The 27,986-nt window shown below is 36.1% G+C and overlaps 1 protein-coding gene across 8 annotated transcripts in view; it reads left to right on the forward strand.

Annotated features, from left to right (window-relative positions):
* Positions 1-27,197, forward strand: part of XRN1 (5'-3' exoribonuclease 1) — a 38,104-nt gene extending 10,907 nt beyond the window's left edge. For 2 of the 8 annotated variants that reach the window (XM_018074907.2, XM_018074911.1), the window contains 29 exons: positions 330-449; positions 1,148-1,317; positions 2,141-2,261; positions 2,354-2,452; positions 4,030-4,133; positions 4,604-4,735; positions 5,447-5,609; positions 5,758-5,871; positions 6,348-6,446; positions 6,610-6,725; positions 7,561-7,707; positions 8,066-8,155; positions 9,133-9,268; positions 10,012-10,068; positions 10,233-10,365; positions 11,457-11,526; positions 12,599-12,824; positions 13,483-13,578; positions 14,250-14,345; positions 14,583-14,697; positions 15,211-15,275; positions 15,658-15,768; positions 16,134-16,259; positions 16,577-16,733; positions 17,035-17,213; positions 17,426-17,539; positions 17,621-17,732; positions 18,736-18,890; positions 19,085-22,081. In XM_018074907.2, the coding sequence (XP_017930396.1) occupies positions 330-449; positions 1,148-1,317; positions 2,141-2,261; positions 2,354-2,452; positions 4,030-4,133; positions 4,604-4,735; positions 5,447-5,609; positions 5,758-5,871; positions 6,348-6,446; positions 6,610-6,725; positions 7,561-7,707; positions 8,066-8,155; positions 9,133-9,268; positions 10,012-10,068; positions 10,233-10,365; positions 11,457-11,526; positions 12,599-12,824; positions 13,483-13,578; positions 14,250-14,345; positions 14,583-14,697; positions 15,211-15,275; positions 15,658-15,768; positions 16,134-16,259; positions 16,577-16,733; positions 17,035-17,213; positions 17,426-17,539; positions 17,621-17,732; positions 18,736-18,890; positions 19,085-19,375 (3,714 nt within the window). In that variant the 3' untranslated portion in view covers positions 19,376-22,081. Of the gene's footprint in view, positions 1-329; positions 450-1,147; positions 1,318-2,140; positions 2,262-2,353; positions 2,453-4,029; positions 4,134-4,603; positions 4,736-5,446; positions 5,610-5,757; positions 5,872-6,347; positions 6,447-6,609; positions 6,726-7,560; positions 7,708-8,065; positions 8,156-9,132; positions 9,269-10,011; positions 10,069-10,232; positions 10,366-11,456; positions 11,527-12,598; positions 12,825-13,482; positions 13,579-14,249; positions 14,346-14,582; positions 14,698-15,210; positions 15,276-15,657; positions 15,769-16,133; positions 16,260-16,576; positions 16,734-17,034; positions 17,214-17,425; positions 17,540-17,620; positions 17,733-18,735; positions 18,891-19,084; positions 22,082-23,165; positions 23,869-24,809; positions 25,504-25,887; positions 26,040-26,583 lie in introns of those variants that run through there. The other 6 variants (XR_001920936.2, XR_001920937.2, XR_001920938.2 and 3 more) reach the window with 6 other exon arrangements.
* Positions 27,198-27,986: the final 789 nt, after the last annotated feature.

The raw sequence follows: 27,986 nt of genomic DNA on the forward strand, positions 1-27,986 counted from the left end.
AGAATTAAACTGCATTATCTATCTATTGCTTACTGGTTGTTTGCTTTATTTTATTTTACTCTTTTGACGTTTTTGCATGTCTTATTAATTATATTCTATCTCTAAATTTTAGGTGTATGGATAAATATTCTAATTGTTACTATTCTTACTACATTGTAAAGTTAGTAATAAATAAAAAGTTTTGCATTTGCTAAGCAATTTCTGACTAGGACAGCTAGGTATTGAATTCCTCTACAGCCCTGAATTGGTTTTAATACCAGCCTTCCTCCATCTCTTCTTACAATTACTGCTACATTGTCTCTGATATTCTCTCTGTTCTATTTTCCTAGCATTTGATGACTAGTCAAGACTCTCCTATTATAGAATATTATCCACCTGATTTTAAAACTGACCTAAATGGAAAACAGCAGGAATGGGAAGCTGTAGTATTAATCCCATTTATTGATGAGGTAAGTTCTTTCAGCATCTGCTGTCTATAAAAGCCTCATAACAAATCTGCTAACTTTCTTAATTAGTCAACAGACAAGCAATTAAGTGCAAGTTTTGATTTACACTTGGTAAGATCAAAGAAAAATGTAGATGTTAGCTGCCTGGAGAGTAAGTCTAGATTAAGTTACCACAAGCAAAGTGGTAGCTTGAGGAGGCAGAAGTCCTAAGTAAGGGCTGTGAACTTCATGTTGTTTGTTAATGTTTTTCACCCATTATTCAAATATTTAGTTTCAGGTTCTTTGAGGAAAAAAAGTTTAATTCCTATATACATAGAAAAGTACAGAATGTCTGTATGTAAAATAAAAGAAACACTTGAGAAAAAAAAAAGTGTATTTTTACAGGAAATCTCCTCACATGAACACCAGTAACAGGGGGCATTAATAGAGTAATAATTTTCCTTTTGCATATAGGAAAACAGTATTAGATAAGGCTACACTGTGGAAACAGATTTGCAAAAAGGTGATCTTTATTCTCCAAAGCCATTCCATGGTAACTGTCATATTTTTGTCAGAGAACTGGGACGTGAGGAAGGGTGAGGCTGCACTTGGAGAATGAGCACATGAACCAGAAAAGTGCACACATCCACTTTCCCAGGGTAGATGTTTCCATGCTCATTTTTGTTGCCAGTTTCACACGTGCTGATTTCTGTGAAATTTAGAAACGTCTGCTGCAGGCCATGGAGTCCTGTAACAAGGGCCTGAAAGAGGAGGAGAAACGGAGAAACACTCACAGTCCTTGCCTGATGTACTGGTATGAGAAAGATGTTGAGTTTCAGTACCTGTCACCATGGCCAGAGAAATTCCCTGCAATAGAACGATGTCATACAAGGTAACACTGGCATAACTAGTTTCAAGTAGGCTAAAAGCAGTTGGAATACTTTTATTAACATTTTAACCAAAGCTTGCATATGCCAATATCTACACTGGAAAATGTAAAACGTTGAATTAGATGTTACTTGTTTTGGATGGCACAGTAAAAGTATTTGTCCCTTCAAATGTTACTTTGCAAAACAGATGAACAGATGCTAAATCATTGAGAACAGTCTCGAGAATTACTAAACTTCGTATGACACAGAGGATGGTACAAATATTTGATAACTAGTGGTGAGTTATCAGCATGATAATTCCAGAGTATTTTTTAAAAAATGAAAGCATTTGGATCCAGTGCAGAGTGGAACACAGGTGTGTTTTTCACCTTTCTCTCACTAAAAGTAGCCAGCTTTATTTCACACAGGCCGAGGTTTCAAGATAAATTGGAAACATAAGCTTAATAGTAGTGAAACTTAAAGCAGAATAGAGGAGGAATGCCTGTTGCTGGATTACAGTCAGTGAAGAACGAGTAGTTGTGAAGATAAATGATACCATTAATACCATATGGAACCACTGCTAGTTTAGAATTTGATAATAACAATTATTTAAAATAGTGAGTTTGGCATGTATTGTGAAGGTTTGTCTTTTTCCTAATGAATTGCCTCTTCATAGCAATAGCATGGGGGTTTTTTTATAGTCCTTTCTATAGATTCCAAGTGACTTAAATTAATTGCTGGAACATCAAAGGGTTTGTCAGTTAATGAATATTTGAATGAGTATTGAGCTTTTCTAGAGCTGAAGGTCAATCTGTGTGAACAAGTGTTATGCTACTTATTTTCTAGGTATAAAACAATACCTTTGGATGCTTGGCATGTAGAAATAACCCACAATAAGATAACTAAAATCAACAAGAGTGCATTATATTTTTGTGGATTTCCTACTTTAAAGCACATTAAGCACAAGGTAAAAGATACCTCTCTTCTGACGTTTCAATTGTATTTAATAGATAACTATGTAAGAGTTCAAGTTTTATGTACTGTTTTGTTTTTACCCAGTTCTATCTTAGAAAAAGTGGTGTACAGGTGTTTCAGCAAAGCAGCCATGGAGAGAACATGATGTTAGAAATCATAGCTGATGAGAACTCCAAAGATCAGGTAAGCATTCAGCTCCTAACAAAGACCAAAACCTTACAAAAATCCAAAATCAACCAACCAAACAAAAAAATCCAGACAAAAGCCTTGTCATAAAAAGACTGAATTAGGTAAATATTTAGATTTGAAATGTTGGTTATTTATGCCTTTTTAATAGTGTACTATATAAAGAAGAAAGCTTATAGAGTAGTGATGAAAAAAATTTAAAAAAATTTAAAACCCAAGCACTTCTTAAAAAAGAATAGTTAAACATATTGAATTTAAAATAATATCTTTAGATTTTTTAAAAAAACTTTATTTAACTAGTAATACTTGATGTCAAACCAAGCTGTATGTATGAGTTGTTAAAATTTGATTAATAGGAAGGAAGGTGGTACCCAGCTGTATACTCCAGGCCATAGAGTTAATTGCATGAGTAAGAACTCTGGAGTTCTTAGCTCCCAGCACAAAGCTGAGACCATTAGGTGGTCATATATTTATATGTGAGAATATATATATTTTGAAAGTACCAGCTGAATCAGTTCACTGAAAAAACCAATGGTACTTGTTTGCTCTGAAAGTTTTGTCGACTGTTGGAGTCAATAGTAAAAAAATAATGTTTGTTAGGATTAAAATGCTAAATTTGTGTAGGAAACAGTCTAGAATTTTGGGTATCTGCTGAGAGATTTAAATTTATCCAGGCTTCACAATATGAAGTGTCAGTCTCCTTAGCAGAGTTTCTGGCATTTCTCTGTGGTAACCTTTGGATGTCCTTGGGTAAGGAGTTGGTAGCTGACTAATTAATGGTATAAATGCAGTCTCCAGGCCAGTGCTGTTTGACTTTTGTGTAGCTGAGTACATAGACACTTTTTCACTGGCCCCTTTTCAACAGCAAAGCAGACTTAACGCTTTCCACACAAATGGGGCTGTTTGATAGAGGAATTAGAGAATTAGAGGGAAGAGTCAAGGTAGCAAAAGACAAATGCAGAAAAGAAAAATGTTTCAGAGATAAATAAAACCAGGAAAGGAGAGAGGAGGGAAACAATGTGATAGAATCTTACAGTAGAGAGACAGAGAGAATGTGTATTTAAGATACCTGGCAAGAAAAATAAGCCAAAATAACGTATCAAAAAATAACAGAAACTCATTAGAAAACCCACAACATAATGTGAGATTAAAATTACAGATGCTACAAAGTCATGACCATAAGTGCTGTTCCTTTATTTCAGCGAGGTACAAAATTAAAATCTATGGTACAAAATATTTCTCTAATCTCAAATTGACATTTTGATTTTTGTATCCCAGAGACAAAAGTGGTTCTAAGTGATTTAACAAAAGTAGTACTCAGCCCATATCAGAAGTGTAAATCAGTCCAGATCTTACACATAACATATGCAACATGCAAAGAGCAACATTTCTTATCAGGTATTGTGTAATCTGTATCAAATATATTTTCATAAGATAAAATGAACTCTTTATTCTGCAAGAAGCCTCGTTTTTATCTAGAGTAATTTTTATTGCAAAAACAGTTTGAAAATAGTGTAACAAAAATCTTTTAATACGTTAAACAATTAGTAATAGGAACTTCTGGTTTTTTTCAGATGGTAGAAAATGTTGCCAGTTTGATACTTGGAAAGCGAGTTTTTGTTAACTGGCCCCACCTTGAAGAAGCCAGAGTTGTTGCAGTGTCAGATGGAGAAACCAAGTAAGAGCTGTCTGATGCAGAGTTATTTGTTGTCTTTATTAGTTTTCAAATTAAGTTCCTTGGGCTGTACATGAAAATGTCGGTTTTATTGTAATGCTGACAGCAGATTAGTCCAGATGTAGCAAAGGCTGCTTTGTCTAACATTGTTCTGAGGTTTGTTGGCTCTGTAACAGTTCTAGTCCTTCGCTATTTTGCTGTAGTTGTAGAAGCTTGGGAGAGCTCATTCTTAATTTTGAGGGAAAAATGCATGGACAGCAATCCACACAGAGAATGTTTCTATGCAACCTTCCTTTCAGCACATGTATTTTTGATAAAAAAATATGCTGTGTGGCTCGTTGTGGAAGGGATAGAGAAAATGATGCTGCAAGTTTTCTCCATCCTTAACAACTAATTTCTGACTGTTTTAAGTTTTGCTCATGACAAGATGAATCTTCTTTGGTTAAATTCATACCTGTCATAATATTCTCAAGGTTTTATTTGGAAGAACCACATGGCACACAGAAGCTTTACATGGGAAATGCAGTGCCCCCAACCAAAGTGGCTTATGTTGGAGATAAGGAACAAAGCATGTGGGTAAAAGAAGTTCAAGGCATTTCAGAGCAGTAAGTAACTTCGAAAATGAAAGTGTAACTTGGCATTTTATATCTTAGCTGTGTTTTGTTGCTGCATTACAGACCTAAGCAGCGTAGAAGAGCAGCACTTGATGATAAAGGTTAATTGAGTCTGCTGGAATTTTAAAAAAAACAACACAAAAGAACTTGTGTTGAAATTTCAGAATATGTGGAGTTGGTCCCTAGGTAATTAAAGTTAGATGCTGTTACAAAAGAACTCAAGTGAATGAGGTTCAGTATTTACTCTCCCTCTCAATTTTCTGTTCTGGTGTTAGTAATCTTCAGCTGTAGGAAGTACATAGAATGAAGTTATACAGTATCAATTGGCAACTCAAGTAGCTCAGCATTTGAATACAGCTCTTGCAGTTCTAGAGTGTGGGTGCTCAGTGGAATATAACTGAGTTACAGTAGTTTGGCATTTTATTATCTGTCATTTGAGTTAAATGCCATAATTAAACCGACCCCTTCCACTGTAAAGATAAAATGTGCTTCAATTAATATACTTAACTTCGTAGTGATGGCTGTGCAATAGGGGGTAAGCAGTTGGTTAAGCCATTTATTCTGGGTATTTTTTGTAAAATAGGAAGCAAACTATTGGAATCCTCTTTTAAAGAGGATTTTTTTATTTTATTTATTTTTACTTCAATACTTGGTTCAGTTCTGTTTATTGTAATCAAACTAAATGTTCTGCTTTGTATGCAGCTACCAGAGAAGAAAAGGAATAATTATCCATGAAACATCAGTAGTTGTATATGCTCAGTTACTCACTGGGAATAGGTATCAACTGAACCAAAATGGAGAAGTTTATTTGGAGAAGCAGTGGTCCAAGCAAGTTCTTCCTTTTGTTTACCAAACAGTTGTCAAGGTAAATATACGAGTTCAGTGTCATCTTCTTTCAATTATTTCGGATTCAGATAATGTTTTAGAATAAGTGTCCATTTATATGAACTTTTTTATTATTCTGTTGGAACTGCATGATATTTGAGATTATAAATTTTGTCTTTTTCATGTAGGATATCAGAGCCTTTGACTCTCGTTTTTCAAAGATCAGAACTTTGGATGATTTGTTTCCTCCTGGAAGCACAGCCTTCATGCTGGGATCCCCTTACTATGGCTGCATGGGAGAAGTTAGTTCCAGTAATTTAATATTTTTTTCCCTGTAGATTTCTTCATTTGTAAACCTAAAATAGTCTAAGATGTTGTGTGACAGTAGTGGTAGTTTGCCAGCTAAAATTTTGAATCTTAGATTCCCTGGTGGTTTAGTCAGAGGAAGAGGGAGTTCTTCTGTTTTCCCTGTCATCGTTGCTGGCATAAGAGTAAAAAGCATAGCAGGAAAGCAGGATTATTTTTATTAATTCTTGGGGATAATTTGCAATACACAGAGTTCCTATTTTGTCCTGTTTTCAGTCCTGGATTCCTTTGATTTAATGCTGACTGATTGCCTCTCTGAGGATGCAGTGTACAGGCCAGGGCAAGGTGATAAATCCCAAAGTATTTCTGTGCCTACTGCAGCAAAATTGTTGATCAAGTAGACTACAAGGTCTAGTCTCCAAAGGCTGCTGGTTTTGAATAGCATTTTTAATGTGTTGTGTTTCTCTCCAAGGTTCACGATTCCCGTGATGTGATCAGAGAAGGCAGAATTCGTGTAGTTTTTAACATTCCCTGTGAGCCCCAACTTGATACCTTAATACAGAACCAGCATGTAAGTGCTTCTGCTTTTCTAGTAAAAGCTTAAACCACGTATCAAATAGATTTTGCAAGGGTAAATGTCTTTAAGGGATGCTTCCATATTATTCATTTGCCCTTTGTATAAAAATCCTTATCCTTCAGGAATTGCCAATATTTTTTATTTGTTTGTTTTAAAGAAATATTCTGTGAAATACAATCCTGCATATGTTTTGGCCAGCCGGCTTGGAGTAAGTGGATATCTTGTCTCCAGATTTACAGGGAGTATCTTTATTGGAAGAGGATCGAAGAAGAAGTAAGTTCTCTTTGTGAATTTTGACAACTCTGCAGAATTTCTGCTGTGTTTTAAGTGCATACATCTTATCAAGTGTATGCTATTTTATGATGTGAAACCTTCTTTAAAGTATATTTGCTGTAAACTAAATTGATATGCAGTGTTTTTCTCTCCGATCATAAATGTGTTTTTACTTTCTGTTTGCTGGAGATGTCTGTTTGCTTTATATTGTAGGCAGATATAAAACTGATTTTCCTGGTTCCCTGTTTGCATAATTGAATTAGGAGTTTAAACTGACTGTGCCACACTGAGAATAAAAAAGTGAAATTGGGATCTAATTTACTGTACTTATCACTGCTAGTATAAGGGGGTATTAATTGTACCTGTAACTTCTTTTAAGAAGTAGTTAAAACTGCTTAAAATACAAAAGGGAGGCAATCCATATAGTCCTCTGAATGTCAAAATTATGGTTTCTTAGGACAGATCTCTAAAGATGTTTGATGCATGAGCATCTTCTTGTGATCTAATGTGTACATTTGTTCCTTACTGGTTGCTTAAGGACATTCTTCTACAACTTGGTGAATGCCAGGTAGTTTGTGGTTGATTAGATCTCAATCAAAGAAGGGTAAAATATTTCCTACCCTCCGTTGCAATAAAGTTTGGGCCCACAGGTGGTCAGCTACCATAGCACAGCTTTTGGTCTGGAACATTTTTGACACAATGCTAACAAGTAAACAATACAATTCATTTAATTTTTCTCTGGTTTAAGGCTTAGAATGTATGTTTATGTGGGGTTTTTTTAGTGTATGTACACACACGTGTTACTGCAAGTTAATGAACTTTTTCTTGCTTCCAGTCCTCATGGAGATCACAAAGCAAATGTGGGGCTAAACCTGAAGTTCAATAAGAAAAATGAAGAAGTTCCTGGCTATACCAAGAAAGTTGGAAATGAATGGATGTATTCCTCTGCAGTAGAACAACTACTTGCTGAGTATTTAGAAAGGCAAGTATTGGGTATGAACTTCATCCAAATTATCCACCTTTGTCTCAGTCTTTGGATTTTGTCCTCTGGTCACAGTTCTTCTAAGAACTGTTGAGTTTGGTTTTGGAGATTGCTTGATGGAATTTCTTTTATTCCAATTTTCTCCTTCTTACAGTCTCTTTTTCCAAGGAGAATCATATTTTGGGATAGAGTAATTTTGTTAACAACTTACCTTTGACAAATTAACCAAATTAAGTAAAGAATAATTCATCTTGGCTCCACAAATTCTGAAGCCCATCAGATTTTGTTTTGATGAGGCTTTTTCTGTGGTCTGTTGACGTGAAACAAAAGTTATCTCCCATTTATTTATTTTTATCAGGGTGCCTGAACTATTTAATTATGTAGCCAAGAACAGCCAGGAAGATATCTGCTATGAAGATGACATTTGGCCTGGAGAGGATGAGAATGGGTAAGCCATCTTGCTCCTTTTTTTTTCTAGAATAGGGAGAATAAACATGGACAGTTTTGAAATTGGTAGTTTTGGCTGCTTTGTAACTGAAGCTTTGGTGTTCCTTAAGCAGCATGATTCTTCAGCAATGACTGAAAAAATTACCTGAATGCTGGACATTGCAGTTGTGCAGTGCAAGTGTCTGTTTCAGACTCCAACCTCAAGTTCAGTAAATGTAATTTTCAATGGCTGCATCATAATTCTTGCTTTTAAAGTAACCCTCAGTAGACACAGCTATGACTAGTCATAAAGATAATTTTTTGTCAAAGGAACCAATAATTGTTGTAGTTGTCTAAAATCACTTTGAAAAATAACTCTTACAGAATTTAAACTACTTTGCACATTTTTAGTATCCGTTTAGTCAGTTCCATGGGACACAAGTAGCAGCCTTGGTTCCAGATACAGAGTGGTCACATGAAAAGCTTTAATTATCAGCTGGTAGGGCCTGTCCACATGCTCCAGGTGGTAAGTCTGTGTGACACTGTGCCCCACAGGACTCTTGACAGGTGGATATACCCCTGTGAGGCTCTTCTCTTAGAGGAGTCTCAGGTTTGTGCTCCATTTTACCAGACAGACTTACCTGTGAAGTTCTTTCTTACAGTGTTGTGAGAAACAGCTGGTCACAGAACCTGTAATCACATGTGGGCATGGTTTTATGATTGGATGTAAACATAATTTGCTGAATACTTTTAATTGAAATGAATTTTTTTTTTCTGAAACAAAACTTTAGGCTATGGTTTTGAAACAGTATTACATGATTCAGATTATTTTTTTTAATCCCTGCTGTAAACTCATACAGAGCTCTTAGGTTCTGTTACTTTATGAATATATACAAGCATTGTGCCTGTATCATATACATGACTGATTAAATTAGGGAACGTGGTAAAATGCCTAGTTTATGCACTTAAAAGCACTAATTCGTGTCTTTTTTTATTCAGAGCTGAGAAAGTGCAAGAAATTGTTGCCTGGTTAAAGGCACATCCTGTGTCTGCTTTGTCTCGCTCATCTTGTGACTTGCAAATTTTGGATGCAGCCATTGTTGAGAAAATTGAAGAAGAAATAGAGAAATGCAAGGTATGCAGCTTAGTGTCATTGTGAGCAGGGGTGAACAAAAAGCAGCTGCTCATTATCTTCCCAGTTCTTGAATTAGAATAAAACCATTGAAGATGACTTCTCATTCCAAAGAAAAAGGATACAGACTGTAATGTAAAATCTGAACTTGTAATGTGAATTATCCCAGAAATTCAGAAGAGCTCATTATTTATCTTTGTAATTGGCTCACTCTTTTGGGGGTGGTTTAGCAGCAGTAGGCTGTCCTCTGAACTGTGCCTTTTGGTGGTTTCATAAAGGAACACGTACCAGTGTGTATATATATGTATTCAGAAATACTAAAGTGCTCTTTTTCTAAGTACAGAAGAACAGTCCCAGCTGTTCTTCCCTTGCAGTTTCTCTTTGGTCTGCAGAAAATTAGAAAGTTGTTTTCCAAAGGCCACAGCTGAAAAAAGTGGGCAAGGAAATTACTAAAGTAAAAGCTAAGGGCAAAACCCCATGAAATAGTGGGCTAATTTTTTTGAAATAACTTGCAAGGGCATCTGAATAAAATTGATGTGAAATCTGGAATTAGACAAGTAATGCTTTGGTAAGAAATCCACCATGTTTAAAAACTGGGCTTATTTTAAACACTTCCTGAAAGCTGTTACACCATTATCTAAAAGAAATTAAAGAATTCTGCATGATCTTTTCAGGTGGTTTGTTTTACCTGTTCCAGTGCTGATTCCTACTCTGGTTTGTACTGACTTTCTGTTCCTTTTCTTCAGCAAAGAAAGAGCAACAAGAAGGTGCGAGTGACTGTAAAACCCCATTTGCTGTACAGAGTAAGTGATGGGAGAGGAGGGGGTGGCCTGGGGGTTTGGTTTTGTTTGGGTTTTTTTTCCAGAAAGTTTGCTTTATATTTTGCCTCAGGTACTGTTATAAATGCATTTTAATTGTAATCCTTATCCTTTTGCCTACACTAACCCAGTCTTTTGGTTCTTGTCAGCCATTGGAGCAGCAGAAGGGGGTTGTTCCGGACCGGGATGCCGAGTACAGGCTGTTTGACCGTGTTGTCAACGTGAGAGAGAACTTTTCTGTTCCAGTTGGTCTTCGAGGTACCATTATAGGAATTAAAGGAGGTAATATTTTCTTCGTGATTGTAGCTATATAACAGCTCAGCCAGTGGTGGGAAAGCAGCTTCAGAACAGTGTTTTGCAAAATGGTTGTGAACGCACACAGACTTCTCACTCTGCAGCATATACAACATAAAGCCATTAATGAACATATTTACTGTTTTGAATTCAACCTACAGGTATTCTAGTTTAATTTCATGTGTTACACAGCTATTCTTTGCATAAGAAATTACCTGCCCTTTTTTCTTCTTAATATGAATAAGAAGTTCCCCTTTGTTCCCTCTTAATATGAAGAGGACAGATCAAAAATGGAACAAAATTAAGTTATGTAAAGATATGAGTGAAATTAAGAGAAGTAGACATAAAAACAAGTGTTAACTTTAATACTTACATTAAACATAAAACTTTATCAAATATGATTTGTCTTAAATTGTTTTATTTTGAATTTTTTTTTTGTTCTGTGATACTCCATTGGCATGGATTTATACCTTCTTTGACAAGAAGATTAACCATAAATCTATTTAAAGTAAATAAAAGGATTTATCCACTTCCACTGAGTAGCAGTTTGAGATCCAGTAATGTAAACTGTTTTCTTACCTGGCATTTCAGTAGTTGCTTTCTCATGCAGTTTGCATCTAACAGAATCTCAAATAGACTAGACTTGGGTGCAGCTTTTCTCTCTGTAATTACAATATATTAATATAATTTTAAAGGAGTATTAGTCTACCATTATGCAGGAAGTTAATATTAAAGCTGTTGGTTTCTGACTACCTCAGTGTAAAAGTGACTTACATCTCCTCTGTGGCAGTTTCTGACAGCTGTGACATTCTGCTATAAATTGCAGTTCTATTAATGCACACTGGTAAGATGTTATGCATGGTACATTTCTGCTGAAACTGTATCTTCAAGGGCAGACATACATGACTTAGAGAAGCATTTTCAAATTTCTGTTAATGAAATGACTCAGGAATAAATTGGGATTTTCATGTTAATTTTTGGTCTTTTCGTTATTTATTGCAATATAGATGTTTACAGAATTTAGATGGAAGTAACTAAGGTACCCTATATAGGATGACATTTTACTTTGTTTTCTATAGCTACTAGAGAAACAGATGTGCTCTTTGAAGTTTTGTTTGATGAAGAATTCCTTGGAGGCCTCACTATAAGGTTTGTGCAGGGGGGTTCCCAGTCATTTCATGCTATTGATATAGTTGCCTTTGATTTGGTTGAGTGTTTGTAATGCCTCTTCTTGAAACTTTGTTTCTTGATAGTGTTGGTCATTTTTTTTTTCTTTTGTGTTTCTTTATTCTCCTTGAGTATGGATAATTTTTATGAAGCATATTATATAGTGGAAATGCTCTTTAGGCTCTTTCTGGTGTATTTAAAAACTTCTGATTTGTAGAAAGCAAATATGAACCAGCAGAATAAAGCACTAGTTCCAAGTGTCTTTTTAAAACAAATACATAGGAAACAGGTTATTATCAGTATGTCTTCAACACATACATTAAAAACCAGTCAGTAGGCATCTGTTCTTCTGAAGGAGAGACTCTGTAGTAGTTGATACTTAGGCATTGAATTCCAACCACCATTAAAACCCTAAACTGTTCTTCAGGACATGGAGGTGCTTTTGTTTTAAAAAGTGTGATAACTCCTCTATATTTAAGCAAACAGCTAAACTTTTAAGTGCACAAATTTATGCAGCAGGCTTCATTTTACCCTCGTTGTTGGATAAATTAAGGTTTTAATGACAGAAGTTAAGAGTGGATTCTTACCTCTTCCCTGCATTCACAAAGCATAGCACAAGTGTAGCCCTTGCAAGAGCGTGTCCTGTAACACAGACAACATTCAGCATTCAGAAATGGTGCTTAAATTCAGTTTATAATTCTGCTACTGCAATTTAAACTTCAGTTTTCATTTCTGAAAAGGAAAAGAATATTTTTTACTGGTTCTTAATCTTTTACAGAAATATTTACTACAGAACTATGGTAAAACGATTCACTCACCTTTAAAATTTCTTTAAGCTCACCACTGAAGGGCACAATATAAACTCAGAGTGGTAATTACTGTTTGCTGGGTTTGACAGCCAGAGGCCAAAGGGGGCAGTGCAGTGGGATTAAGGTTGTGTATAATGCTGCTAGATTTCAATATTGGACAGTTTTCAACCTCTGTTGTTTAAACTCATTATCTTTTGGCAACAATGAAACTGTATGAAACAATGGTGTAATTTACTTTTCTTAAGGTGCTCCCCTGCCAGAGGTTATCGCCTGCCATCAAGTGCCTTAATTAACCTGTCTCATGGTAGTCGGTCAGAAATGGGAAATCAAAAACTGATGGCCATAGTTAAACCTCAGCCAGCAGTGAATAACTACAACTCATATGCATCTGATCTGTCATCTGTATGCTCACAAAAAGTGCATCTGGGAGGCCTCAACCATTCTCCTCGCTCCCTTTTTGTTCCTACTCAAGTAAGACTTTTCTTGCATTTGTACAGAAATGTTTTTCCCTCGAAGCTGAATTATTGACAGGATTGTCTTCACTGGCCCAAACAAAATTTAGTTTTTGTGTCAGTATATTAGAAGTAGGATAATTCTTATTTTGGAGAAAATAATTAATCCAATGATGAAAGGGACTAAGATTTCCTATTGACAGTTGTTTTGCTTTGAGTAACTCCAGTTGCATTTCTGAGAGACAAATACTTAGTTTGGAGCATTGACACCACATTTGGTGTCAACAAATAGTGTGTTTTGGGCAGAGATGCAGTTATTTCTTTAAAGTTCTGTTCCAGTTAATGCTTCCTGTAGGCCAAGTTTGTCCATGCTCAGAAAAAGAAGACGTGATTTCCCTATTGGTTTTACTTCTTGGTTACAATTTACTTTGAAACTGCAATAAAGAAGGAAAAATTATAGGTGAATTGGAGTTCTTAGTGGTTTAATGAAACTTTATGTTCTTAGTAAGTGTCTTCTTTAAAGCAAATCATCTTAATTAGTAACTTCATGTTGCTATAGGGGTGTTTGAGAACAATTGTCTCAAATTTTTTAAGTCTATACAGGAAAAACTACTTTCCAAAAGAAAACTTAGGACAACAAAACACTTCTGATTTATTTTCTTCTCTCAATAACTTAGCAACTGAATGGAAGACAGCATTACAATCTCAGGGCTGAAAATCAGGGCAACTCACCCCAGAAAGGATCATTTCTGAGTGGCAATCAGAAAAATAAAGTGAGTGTTCTGATTCATTTAGTATTGGACCCAAATGTCTCTGTTTTGACCCTCTGTTTAAGTGGGTGTCCTTTTCTCACGATTAATAAATAGCTTTGTTTTAGTATTTCAAATGTTTTAGTCCAGATAGAGTGGAGCAGAACTGGTCTCTGTTCTTGAATGGCTATAATATCCTGTGTTATCCTTGGTTAGATATTAGATTTTCAAAAGTGTTTTTTGCATGTCTGGGCTTCAGTTCTGTGGTAACATACCTGTAATGGAATGAAGCAGTTGAGCCTGATTGATAAGGCCTTACGAAATAAGTCATTAATAATAAAATCTTAGACCACTACGAGTATGAAAGCATGCTTTTGAAACCTTTCTGAATTGTTATCTGAGTTTAATTGTACTTGGTCTTCTTTCCTATGTTCATAACTTGAATTAATAACTAAACAACATTTTCAGAAGTGATTCTTGGTAAAAGTTGTTGTACAAATGCAACTTACCACAACAGCTTATTTTATAAACTAATTACTTGCAACTTGTACTGGTGTCATTATGAAAATAGCTCATCTGAGCTATGTTAAACTTGGACCTTACAATTTTGGAATGTCTTGGTATATGCTTAGCTTTTCAAAAGCTGAATTTATAGCTGCTGAGTTTGTTGGGGATCTTGTTTCTTATTTTGTCAGGCACAGAGTAAGCAAGATGATGAATTCTGCAGCATATGGCAGTCGTTGCAGAGTTCTGGGAAGTCTCATCACATTCAGCAAAACATGCATGAGAAGGTTTGTATATAAACTTTAAACAGATCCCTGGGTTCAAAATATGAACATTTCACATAATTTCATATATCAGTTCATTATATCAGAAAACTTTTTAGTTTATGCTACAAATAAATCCTCTGGATCACAGTATTGTTACACAGAGCATGCACCACTCTGGAAAGAGGTGATTGTATGGGGCTGCTTTGTAAATGACAGAGACACAGTTTTTTGGTTAAGCTTTGTTGTTTGAAATCCTAGAGTGCAGTTCTACCTCAGGAAATCAAGCTGGGAACTGGCCATCAGTTTTATAAGCCAGGATTCAACGACAGCAGCTTTAAATGTCAGCAAAGAAAACAGGAGCCATATAAAAAATGTAAGTACTATAATTAGAAACTGTTTAGGAAAACTACTTGCTTTATCTGATCTTCATTGAAATGTCTGTTGAGCTTTTTGGCTTTCTGTAGTTATTGACAGGAAACAATTTATTGTAGTTTTATAAACACTGCAGTGCACTTGTTATTGTCAGATGTCCCTGGTGTCCCTATTAGATTGTTCCGTCCTTAATCCTGAATGTCTTGGACATTCTGTGTTCTATTGACTCACTGCCCATCTGATATAAAAACAAAACAAAAACCCACACAATGTGGTTTTGAAAATTTGCTTGTGATGCTAATAGTAGAACACAAAATTAGACATATTGTTCCATATGCTTAATTTTATTTTATCCTAGAAGAAAAGCATATGCCAAATGCCCTATAAAGTATGAATTAAACATTTGATAAAACCATTCAAATTAATGCAACTCTGTGTACTTGTATGGAGTTAATATTTTTTGAGTCTTGATTAGTATTTTAAGAGTGTTTCAAAAGAATACATTCTTTTGTAGTTAAAGAAGATTCCAAAGTTACAAGAGGTGAAAATCAGCCACATAATAAAATATCAAACCAACAGGTAATTTTGTCTGTACTGAGTAAATGTGTTCCTTTCTTGTCATTTTACTCTGATCTGATTTGTCATTTTACGGATTTGCCTTTAAATGGCATCTTAGTTGATTCTTTTAATAGGTAAACTTTATTTTTGAGGTTTTTCTTCAGTAGAGATTTTACAGACAGAATATGAAAGTGTGTAAGATGTATGATCATAGCAAGCTATTTTGCTATTCCTCTCAGACTCTAAAGCTACACTGTAATGGGAAAACAAGGGCTAGGTTTTCAGTAAGCTGAAATCCTCTAAGGATATTAGCTTGTGAAAGCTGTTTGCATAACATTCCTAATATGATTGGGTTATTACAAGTAATAGAGTATTCAATAATAATCGCTGCGGTTTCTCTCAGAATTTTGCAGGTGTGAATAAGTACAATGTCAAACTTCTGAAAAGGAATGAAAATCCCAACATGCCTGTAATTCAGAAGGCTGCAGTTGATGGTCCCTGTACAGGTGGAAAGGTAGGATCTAGATAGTTGATTTTCTTGTGCTCTTTGAATAACTTCAGTTTCCAGTCCATTTTGTTCGAGTTGTTCCTGGTCACTTGTGTGCAAATTCGTGTTTATAACAGAAGACGAATTTGTATAACTTTGACCATTCTTTAAATTAATTCTCTGTTCCTCAATACTTGCATATTTTTAATATGCAAACCTTGATGCAGTCTCTGGATGTCTGTTCACGGAACAAACATGACTCTGACCTGCCCAAGCTAAGAGAAAAAAAATCTGAATGAGAATAAAATTAACCTCAAATTAATATACCCTTCCTCTGGCATCTACTTGTAAATATACTAAGTTGATATACCTTTTTTCTTTTTCAATTTAAGAAGGACAATGAACTGGAAAGCCTTCTAGCTTCTTTGAAAATTTCCAAAGAAAATGAAGTGCAGACTTGTTCTAAGGAAGCAAGAGCTACAAATGAAGAACATCTGTCACCACAGTCATTTGCTATGGTCTGTATACTGCAGGAATCATTACATTGCAGTTTTGCATCTGCTATCTTAGCATCAATGCTTCTATTTAAAGAAACTCCCTGAAACCTCATACTGCTTTCTAAAAACATATTAATGAGTTTTTAATTAGCTATTCTCAAAGAAAATTAGCAAACACATTTTTTTATGCTAGGATGCTGTTATCTGTGTTTTGATAAAGTGTAACTGACTGCAAAAGAACAATTCAGATTCTGTTACCAAGTATGATATTTAGTGTTAAGAAGGTCATGGTGTCTGAATGCCAGCACGTCCCTGAGTGGTTTATTTTGTTTTTAAAGAAAGGAACACGGATGCTCAAAGAGATTTTGAAGATAGATGGCTCTGATCTGGAAACAAGAAATGAAGTGAAACCCCAAGTTAATGATGTTCCTGCTCCCTCTAGTAGACAGGATTGCCATGGAGCTGCTGTGCAATACAGACCAACAAAAAAAATGGGTATGTTTAGCCATCAGCTCATAGTTCAGAGCTTCACTTTGAAGTGACATTTTAGAACACACCTTACAGCATAGTACTGTTTTTCAAAATGCAGTTAACGTTCATCTTTTTTTCAGTTTTACTTCTTTAAATCTAAAACACTCTTCATATATAGTTTCCTGTCTTTTGTTAAACAATAGGAAAAGACTAGGGAAAAAATTAAATATACTTTTTTTTTTTTCTTTTTTCCTAATAACCAAGTTGCCATCCTTTCTGTGCAGGAAATGCTTGTGATACAGCTTTTTTTTTTTCCTTTTCTCAGCTGCTTATATGAACAAGCCTTATAGCCCTGGAGGCCCTCAGAACACACCAGCAATAGAAACTGGAGGTCACCCTTTCGCTTGTCCACAGCCTGCACTGTCCACTGTTTCTGAACTGTCTCGTATTTGTTCTCTTCTTGGAATGTCACAACCAGATTTCTCTTTCCTAAAAACACCACAGGTAAAAAGCTTTTCCTGCAAAAGTTCAACTTCTCAATTTTTTATCAACTGTCCTATATTAGATATTTAGACTGACCACTGAAATACATCAGAAAATAAACCTTAACTCCCTCTGTCTTTTTAAAAAACAACCAAGCAACCAAATCCTCTGTTTCTGTCTCACGGTTTGTCAGCAATATAAATTCCCTCAGAAATCTTCTGTCATTTTTCTAGACCATGACAGTTTGCCACATCAAGTTGTCGAATGGTTTGTTGGTTCACGGGCCTCAGTGTCATTCCGAAGCTGAAGCGAAGGAGAAAGCTGCGTTTTTTGCTTTACAGCGTCTGGTGAGGATGTAAAGAATCTTTTAAAATCTTTGTCTCTCTTGCATTGCATCTGTTTGTAACCCTCTGGTTCCTTCTTCATAGAGTTCTATAGGAGTAAACTTTGCTTCACCTCCTGCAGTGTTTCCAAATTATCAACCACTTGGAGTTCCTGTACCGCCTGGATCAATTCCTCCAGTATTTGCACAACCCCCTGGTAAGTATTTGACTGGAACCAATTTCAAATAATATAATGATATTCTGTAACTGTAGCAGTTCTTCATATGAAAATGAATGTCTTCCAGAACTGCAATTTTTTGGTCTTCATGTATGTGCTTGTTTGTCTGAACTGTTTTGAAAACAGTTCATGAACCTCCTCTCATCAATATGCAGATGAATTCAATACAAAGAATTATGTCTCTCCCAGTTATTTCTTTTCCTCAAGAATGTATTTATCCATTCAGTCTTAGGTGCTTTTTCCATTTTGGCTTTTTTTTCCCCTTTAAAACAACAGAATTAGTTCAAAGCTGGTATTCATAGTCCAGATTTCATAAGAAGTGTCTTCCATGACTTTCTATGTGGATTCCCCCTCCGCCCCCATAGTTAATGTTTATCCATGCATTAGCTTTTATTTGATTATAACCAACTTTCACTGAAGTGCTATGTCACAACCCTGTTGTACACAGCCAAACATGAGCATGGTAAGTAACCCCCCCAAAAATTGCTAGAAGTCTTAGGGCTTTTTCTGGCTCCCAGCTGTTTTGTGTTCTACTGAAGCTCACATTCACAGCTAGTAATTAATGAGTCAGTACAGTTGTAGCATCCTAGAAACCCACATGGCAGCTGCTACATCTCTTTTCCCCAAGGTTTCTCTGTTGTTGACGTGTTTTTAAGGATGGCCTGAGCTTGCAGCCTTCTGCTAATACAGTTCTCTCTGCTGAGGATGTGAAGATCTGTGCTCTGTGCACTTTGGAGTGCAGATGCCATAACTTAGTGCTCTTAATTGTGCTGTCATCTAGGTGTAGTTCTGTAAAAGCAGAGCTGTTTGTTTGGTGTGGGGGGATGATAATAAATACTTAGCTGTTTTGAAGTAAATATGAAGAATTATGAGGCTTTACTGGAAAGGTAAACAACATGAAGACAAATGTAGTTGGGTTACTCTTGGGGAGTTTGTACCCTCTTTTTTGGGAAAGTGAGCTAAAAGTTCCTTGTTTTTGTAGCTAATATGATGCCTCCTCCATCATCTCATATGTTTGGTCCAGTGTCCTGGGGAACTCCAGTGCCTAAGCATTATTATCCTGGCTCCTATCCAGGAAATGTGTCCCTTGCAGGAACGATACCAGTTGGTTCTCACAACCAGTTTATACCTCTGCAGGTAAGACCAGCACGTTTGTCTTAATATGGTATTTTTGTAAAAAATGTGCCTACATGATGAATGCAATAACACCCCCACTGTGAAGTACTGTTTGGTATTAGAAAATTATTTTAAGAAATTGTGTGCATGTTTTCTGAAAGTGGAATATTTTTTTGAGAATGCATTCTGTTAAATAATATTTATTTAATTTAAAGGTAACTAAAAAAAGGGCTGCTAGCAAGAAAAACTTTGAACTCAAGGAGTTTCAGAGTTCCCCTCAAGCTGCACCACTAAAGAATGAACAGCCAGTGTCTTCTGACCACATTCAGCAAGATAGTTCTTCAGCTCCTTTAAAATCTCCTCCAGCTGCTCAATCCACTGTTTCATTTCAAGACAATGTGGCTACTCCAAGTGTTCCTCATAACAAATCAACACCAAACACTTCCAGCAAGCGAAAGCCAAGAAAACTGGCTGTCAATTTTGGCGCACCAAAATCTTCAGAATAAATATGGTAGCTAGGTGTATTTTATCTTTAACTCTTCCCCCACTGTTATGTTCTATCATTTAAAAAAATCAGAAATCTCTATTAAAAAGACCAGCCACTTTAAGTATAATATAGAAGGAAATACATTTTATTTGCTATGATTTTCAGGTTGTCATGAAAACTCTAAAAATTATGTTAAAACTTATTTTTATTTTCACTTAAATTAGCAAGAGCCAGGAAATGCTGAGTTCAGGTTGCCATGCCCTCCATTGTGCCTAGGTTTCTAAACAGTGGCTTACAGACTCTATGGGGTAAGCAGCAATAACAGTGGCAGCCTTAACTCGGGATTGCTCTGCTCTTGGGGAGGGATGTGGAGCAGTAATAAGTTGGGCATCTAACACTGTTCAGTGTGACATTTTGTACTCTAGCTTATTTTTAAATAGTCTAAGAAGACAGAAAGGAAAAGTCATTTAAATGCAGCTTCTATATTGGCTCTCCAGGTCCATCTGAGTTGAATCAATGTGACTCAGAGCTAACTACAGTGTAACTGCCAAACCCTCTCTAAGTACGAACTGCTGGCATTTGTGCTAGAGGGCAAGGGCTTTACAGCTTTCAGAACGTAGGTGTTATTGTGTGTCTGGTGTTAGAGTGGCAGAAAGTGATTGCTGATGCACAGTCTGCTCCAGGAGATTCATTTATAGGATGTTATTGAATAACAAAAATATATTTGCAAAGTAGAGACCTCTTTGGTAAAGTACATTTAACTTTTTTAATCTATCAGTTTCATTTTTTTCCCCATGATAGAATGACATAGTTATCTACTACACATATGGATAGCTTCCTAAATGCTAATGATATCCTGATTTTTTTCTAAACTGTAGATATGGCCAGAGTTTAAAGATGTCCATTTGTGCCAGATAGCTGTCAAAGTTATGTTTACTTAGAGTCCTTTTCTTCCTTTAATAGTCTGTGCCCTGAAACCTTCTCTATACTAGGTTATTTTTTGTTACAAGTTACTTTTAATATTTATTTTTTAGTTTTGTGATAGAAGTTCTGGGTGGCAAAATTGAATTATCAGAAACTATTACTATTTGTTCCATAAGAATATTGAGACAAAAAGTTGAATTGCATTTTTGGACAGAACTGTCATTAGTTCATATAGGAAAAAAAGAAGGCTCAAAGGTCCTTGTACTATTTTTAACTGACATATACCATTCTTATGGACATTAATGTGAAATCTTTAGTCTAGGAAAAAAATTGAAACTCTGGTGCTGCTTACTGACATGGATTAAATTTAATTTTTCTTCTTTATTTTAATATGTTCTAGAGAAAATATTTTTCCTCTTAAGGCCCAGGAAACAGAAATAAAGCATACTTGAGTGATTCATTTTGTTGCTTCCAAACAGGTTTCATGCTGGATCTGCAAGTCCTTAGACTTTCTTTCATTTGTTCTTTGCCTCCGTTTCTGGTGTAATATCAAGTTTCACATTGTTACTGTGTTATAGGATTTTTTAATTATCATTTCTCCGAAACAGCAGTATTTGTAGAATAGCAGCAAGCCTATAAAAAGGATCACAGAGGCAAAAACAAGGTTAAGAAATTTTATATCATTTAACTTAGTATCACAAAACTATAAAGTCTATATGTAGTCTTAAATTACATTGATTTTGTTGTTCTCTTTGTAGTCATCTGGTCTCAAGAGGGTTGGAAGGGAAAGTTGTATTTTTTGGTGATTTATTGTCATTAGCAACACGAGACTGACATGATGTTGCCATTTGAGAAGTGGTAATGTGAAAGTTAGTTATGAGACACAGGTGTTAATCCCCCATATCCCATGTGAATTATCAGGTCATAAGAGAAAATACCTGTTTAGAAATTCCCAGGATGGAGATGAGACCGTGTTAGATTCTTTCATCACAGAATTTTGATGTATCTGGATAGCCAATTTGTGCAGAGTTTTTAGAAACAAAGTTATGAAGGACAGTATACTCTTGCCAGTGAACACAGCAATTTTTATTAATTATTCTACTTCAGACTAAGATTTCTGCTCCCTCTTCAAGTGGAATTGCTTTATGTAGTATATATAGAGGTTAAACACTTTATTCTGTAGCTGCTGCATACTGTATTAGTCCCTGATTTTTAGTTGATCTCTTCTCTGATACCACCTGCCTGGTGCCCAGTTAATTACAGTTCTACATGTCCTGGTAGATGTGACATTGCATTGATCTCTGCCATGTCCCCCATGAGTTCATTTTTATATTTTAACAAGGTTGTTATGTTTAATTCATACAGATATAAATTTAAGCATTTCTTTTTCTCATAGATAAAAAGTATTTTGTAAGCACTGGAGTTTTTCATTAGATCTTATACAGAGCAGTATTTTACTAAAAAATCCAAAAGGGAAGACTTTTATGTGCGTGTTTTTGTAGTTTCTGATTTTTTTAAAATAACTTTTCATTGTTTATCTGCCAAGTGAAATGTTTAAAATTTGCATATAAATGGATACAGAATGTATTTTTTGTGCTGTTTAGTGTTAAGTGTGCATTTGCAGATTTTTAGCATGTAGTTGCACAAAGGACTGTGCAGAGATATTTTGAAATATGAATATATGCTACACTGAAGGAAAAACATTCATAAAAGTTAAATGCTATATAGAACTCTAATGCAATAGAGTAATTTTATAAACTGTGTCTGTGTCTGCTTGGATTAAATATTGAAACAAGAAACATTACCTATTTTCACTGTTTTATTTCCAAATACTGTATGGGAACTGCTGTATGCTCCAACCCAAAAGTTTAAGATAGAAATTAAATCTCGTGAAGCCCAATTTCTGTGATTCTCAGAAGTAGCACCTGCCCTCCTGAGCTGTTTCTTGATGACTTTCAACTATAACTGAGATAAAAATACAAGGTTTTTTTCAAAAGGGTGTTGGTCACATTACAATTAAAAGCATTCAACAAGATACTGATCTTCCAAAGCTTCTTTGCCCTTTGTCATCAGTTAGATTAAAAATTTAAAAAAGCTATAGAGAAGTCAGTAAGATTACTTTCCAGTAAGTTCAGTTCTAGTGATTCTGAACAAGGTGCAAAACCAGCTGATGGCTGAAAAATAGGAGAAGCCATGGTTACCAGGAAATATTTGACTCTATTGCTGTACCTGAAGTAAAACACTCTGCTGAGACTTTTGCTAGTTGTTAGGATCTGTCTTTTGCCAACTGCAGCACCAGCTTTTCATGTAGAGAGATGTTATTTTTTTCCTGTAGATTACTGTGTGAATTAGCTTGTTTAAAGCAACTCACACAAAGAATGGAGTGTGCTCTTGGCATGACCACCTGCTGCAACTTTGTGTAACTGTGTGTGCAACGGGGTGTGTCTGTAGGGAACGCTCTGGTTGTGTACACACTCAGGTCATATTGCTCAATTTGAAGATCCCAAGATACAATCTTGCATTTCTTAAGCTCTCTTTAAATTATTATTCAATGAACTTTTAAGTATTGCAATTACCCTGCATGGCAAGTTCTGCCCCCTTACTTTTCTCCATATATAGCATTAAAGAAAATAAAAACAAATAAAGGGAAAACTTGAAAATACATTGGTTAGTGCATAATAAATCTTTTGTGGATGCTCCCATTCAAAAATTAAGGGACTTCTGTTCAATTTCAGAATTTCAGAATTGATCTGAACTGTACAGGGGAGTGAGGACTCTCAAAGAAGGAATTGTTACTTACAATAAGGATGCTTTTTATTCTTTTTATTTGCAATGTGATCTCCATATGTATTCCATAATCAACCTTCCTTACTACTGAGAGACAGTTATGTTCTTCTCTTTCTGTCTCTGGAAAAGGGGACACAGTGACACCAAGGGCATAAGGGCAGTCTGAATACACACTCTTGGCCAAAAGAATTCAAATTCAGGTGCATGAGGACCCATGACTATTGAGACTGTAACTGATAAATATTTTGAAGAATCGAATCTCATGAGGTAAGTAGCTGTTGTTTATTAACAAAAGAATCTGTGGTTCCAACAATGGTTCCTTACTGCTGCCACTCTTTGATGGGGTGCTTACTCTTATTTTTTTTATAATTCACAAATTTTCTGTTTTATTTTTGCTTTGAAAGGCAGTACATATCAAAGCAAAACAGAAGGAGTTGCAATGCCATCAAGTGCAAACACTAAACCTGATTCTATTACTTGACAGGACAGAGCAATTTTCATTAAAACTTTTTTTTTTTTCCCTGGTAGAACTTGCTCAGTAGCATCACTGCATTGGCAGTGTTTTATGGAAGTTGATGATCACACCTAGTCCTGTATTTTGTGTAACTGCAAGAAGGACAAAGGCTGGCAAAAAAACCCCAACAAAACCAAAGTGTAATTTCTGTGCAAGTAACAATAAAATTCAAAGTCATCAACTTTTAGCATGTTGAGGGTACACAGCAAAGCAAGAAGTGTGAGTCCAATGCAACTATGTGATCTATTTATGAGTAACTTAGCATGTTTTAGATTTAGCACTAATTTGGGATAGAAGGTGACATATAATGTTAGTTCCTGATGTTTCTTCCAGTACCTATTTCTTTGAAACAGCTGAAATGTTTTGTCAGTCATCAAAACTGAACTCGGCAGAGTAAATGGAGGGCAGTGAAGGCTGCTGGAACCTGTGAGTTTACTGAGCTGCTGCCTTCTACGTTTTCCTCAGTTTAATTTTTTTTCCTTTTCTTTCCCTTTGCTTTCTTTTCTAATTTTTTTTTAATGGCTATGTCATATTGAAACAATAGTTCTTAAGTGCTTTTTCATCCCTTTAGCCTCTAGTATATCCATTCTCTTGTTCTGACTAAGCCTCATTGATGGGCATTTTTTTCTGTCTTTATTTTTAGATTTTTTCCTGTGAATTTCTAGACTTGAAATCAATGTTCTTTTAAAGAGCTGTTCAGCCCTGAATTTTCTAGGTACAAATGACTGTCATATGTATATACACACACACATATACATATATACAGGAACTCAACCTCTGTAAGAAAGTAAGTTGTTCATTGTTACATCATTTTCAGTCCACATAATAAATCCTTAAGAGACATCCAGAGGATGATGGACATTATCTTGTTAATACCAATTGCATATCTCCAAATGTAGATATTCCTTAGGCTGGGTAAAGGTAATGGGCAAATAATGAAACACTTGAACTTGCTTTGGTAGATAAATTCTTGGCTTAAAACTTGATTGTCCAAAGTCCACCTCATTTCCTGTTAAAGGTTTCTTCTGTTGCAGAGCTGGCAACAAGGAAGGCCTGCTTGTGGCTCAGGCACAGATTTGATGTGCAGTTCTCTATTGAAAATACAGGCTTAACCAGTCTCTTATTACTTGCTCCCACTGGGTCATGCCAAACCTTTTGAATAGCCACATTATGAACCATATCAAGGAATTACTCTGATTGGAACTCTTTCCCCTATGTTATTTTTCAGAGAGTTCATTGTGGAGCCCCAAGACCAGCTCTGTTGTTGCAGGTTTTGTAGCATCAGAGCAGGATGATTAAGCAAGAATGGAACTGCTTTAAGAAACATCCTGTGGCTGCCTAAAGCTGAAATGACACACAAATCTAACGTGATATATTAAGTCATGTCACTGTATGTGGTTCTGTCTGTTGACTGTGAGGAGAGGAGTAAATTCTGGCAGGAGTACAGGAGGAACTGCTGAGAAAGGGTCATATGGTAAATTATTGCAGCATTTGCCTCAAGATCATCACTTCCATTTTGGGCTGTCTGTTCCAGGTGAGGGTTAATGAATGATGGATGTGGGCTGCACCAGCCAGTGGAGCAACAGAAATTAGTGGGCTCTTTCTTATTTAAGTGCAAAAGGACTAAAGGCCCTGAGGTCAATGCTTTCATAATGTTAAAACTTGTTAAAAAGTAGAGCTAAGGAAATGGGTAAAACGGTAACTGAGTTTGATGAGGCAGTAGAATAGATGCATCTTGACAAAATACAGCTAAGGAAGAAAAGATAGAGAAAAAACCCCCTGCACTACAAGTTTTGTGTCTTGCTCTCCTAGATTTCAGTAGCTGGAATCCTGTTAGCAGTGCCAGTGACAGGTTTGATTGATTCATACTGGAAGCCTGGGGTGAATGAAGAAGTTCCTACGTATCAGTCACAAAACAGAAATGCACCCTAGAATACCTTTATTTTAAAGAAAAAAAACTATCTGAAATACAGTTTAATTAATAATTTGGAAATTTTATTTAATAATCTGGTCCTAGAAAATGTCCAGACTGTCTCAAGATCATGTTTTCTTTCTGGCAATCCGGTCTGCTGGGTCTGTATCAGTCTCATCTCTCAGGGCCTCTGGATAACTCCCTCTTGCTTGGCATCATCCTCTAAAGTGTATTTCTTGCTGACTGAAACATGCTGAGTGTGATAACATTGCTTACAAATATTCAGTATAAATTACTCATGGTAGGGGCTTTGCTGTCCCTGCCAGCCATGTAGGATCTTCCTGACCCTGATGTTCTGATTGGTTTTCCTTAATAACTCTTTCCTTTGCTACAGCGTTGGACAGGTCCTTGGAGTGCCTCCACTCCTTCATTTGCTTTGATAGTCCAGTAAAAGATAAGACCAGTCACGCTTTCCAGAGATCAAAGAAACTGAGGATTTCAGCAGAGAAGATGCAGAAGTACAGGACACAGCTGCTGCAGTGCTTGGTATGTGCCCCCAGGTGTGTCAGCTCTCTGCCTGGTGAGCAGTGAGGTGGCACCTGCATGCTCTCACTCCAACAGGAGGACACAGGGTGGTGGTAGAGGTTACACAGGCTCATTATCAGCGTTGCAGCACAGTATAAGAGGAAGGAGTCCATACATTTTCACTTCAAATTGAATGTTTCTTGTCTGTGCTAAGATTTACTTGGGGGTTTTATGAGTACTGGGGATAAGATTTTTCTCTGAGGGTGACAGAGGTTTTTGACAGGTGAAGAGTGTGTGGGAATGGTATTATTCATGACAAAATAACAGAAGCTAATGCCAGATAAGTCGTGTGTGGACAAGCTATGCATGTCTGAAAGCCCATTGCCTCCTCTATTGCATTACTTTTATCACACTACAAACAAAACAATAATATAAAATTTGTAATTCATAAGCCTCTCATAAATGAAGCAATTTTAATACATACTGCCTATAGCTGAGATTATATATGCAGTGCAGTTTTGCAAGTTGGTTCATGTTATCTTTTTCCTCCATATACACATCTAAGTTCTTTGTTAAGATATTACATAGAATTTAAGATCTGCAAGAAGAAATCTGCTTACAGTCACTTCCATGCAATCAGAAGGTATGTATTTGTTACATTAAGAACTTGTGAAAGAAGAAAGTAACCTGCACCTCCATTTTCTTTTTGAAGTTTTGCTTAATCTTGCAGTAAGACAGGTCCCACTTGCATTGATACTGTAAAAACACAAAGGATATCTAGATGCATTTTCCAATTTTTTTAAGGCTTCTTAGTTTTTTAGTATTTGGAGAGATTTTAGCCTTTTATAACAGTTACATGTGTTGAATCTTATTGAGGGAGCTTTCTTTGGGAGTTTTAAATAATTATTAATATGCTCTTTTGATAAATTAGTTTGGAAGAAAATAGTCTTAATCAGATAATGAAGTGCTTGATACCTTTCTCTGACATACATCTATTAGCTGTATTAACTTGTCAAGTTACAGTGAAAGAGAATATAAAAGCCAAAGAGATTGTGACTTTTTAATGTTGGTCCTTAAGGAGGAGAGGTAAAGCAGTTATTCCTTGGTTTTCTCTTTCATGTGCCTTCACTTCCCTGTGATCCAAACCTTTGTCCCAGTGACCTCTGCAGCTGCCCATGTGAGGTGAGAAGCCTCTTCTTAATGTGGCTTTCACTGTCATTAGTATTCCTGGTTTAAAGATCCAATCATATCTGACTGTTATACCACATAATACTGTTTTGTTTTTCATAATAGAGTTTTTTGTAAGAGGGGTCAAACTAGAAGTGCCAGGGGAAAATATTTTCAGTGTATTTGCATTTGCTTTTTCTGCTCTAATTAAATGATTTAAAACTAATTGACTAATTCTTCTGATTAAATTTGGGTTAAAACTAAATTCTATTGATACTAGTTTGAGGTTTAGCATCCTGAATTTTATTGGTTAACTAAGAATATTTCTGGTTGTTTCTGTTAAAAACCACAGCCCCATCTCAGGGCAATACGAAAACATTTCTGGCAGTAACTGTTCCAACAGTGATTTTAAACGCAGTTCCCTCTATGAAGCAAACTTATGGCACGAGAGAATGGCTGCAGTCGATGACTTTGTGTAATTAGGTGCGATTTGTTCGCTGATGCTCATTGCCTTCAGTGACAGACCCCGGGAGCGAGATCCCAGATCTCGTTGTTTGCTGTGAGGAGCTGGGGTCAGGCAGGCTGTCCGCCGGGACCCAACATCGCACCGCGGGCACATATCCCAGCGACGCTCGCTGAATTCCGCCTTTCAGGAAGCCCTGTAACATTTCGTGTTTAACCATAAAAACCTTTTACGTGCTTTTGCTGGATTTAAACAGAGACTGCACAGACGCAACATGGGGCTTTTCTTTGGCGTTCCTGCTTTGCCCGTGGGGCCGCGGGGCCGAAGGCCCGTTCCCG

Source organism: Manacus vitellinus, unplaced genomic scaffold (genome assembly GCF_001715985.3).
Source record: "Manacus vitellinus isolate BGI_N305 unplaced genomic scaffold, ASM171598v3 scaffold_29_pilon, whole genome shotgun sequence".
NCBI lineage: Eukaryota > Metazoa > Chordata > Aves > Passeriformes > Pipridae > Manacus > Manacus vitellinus.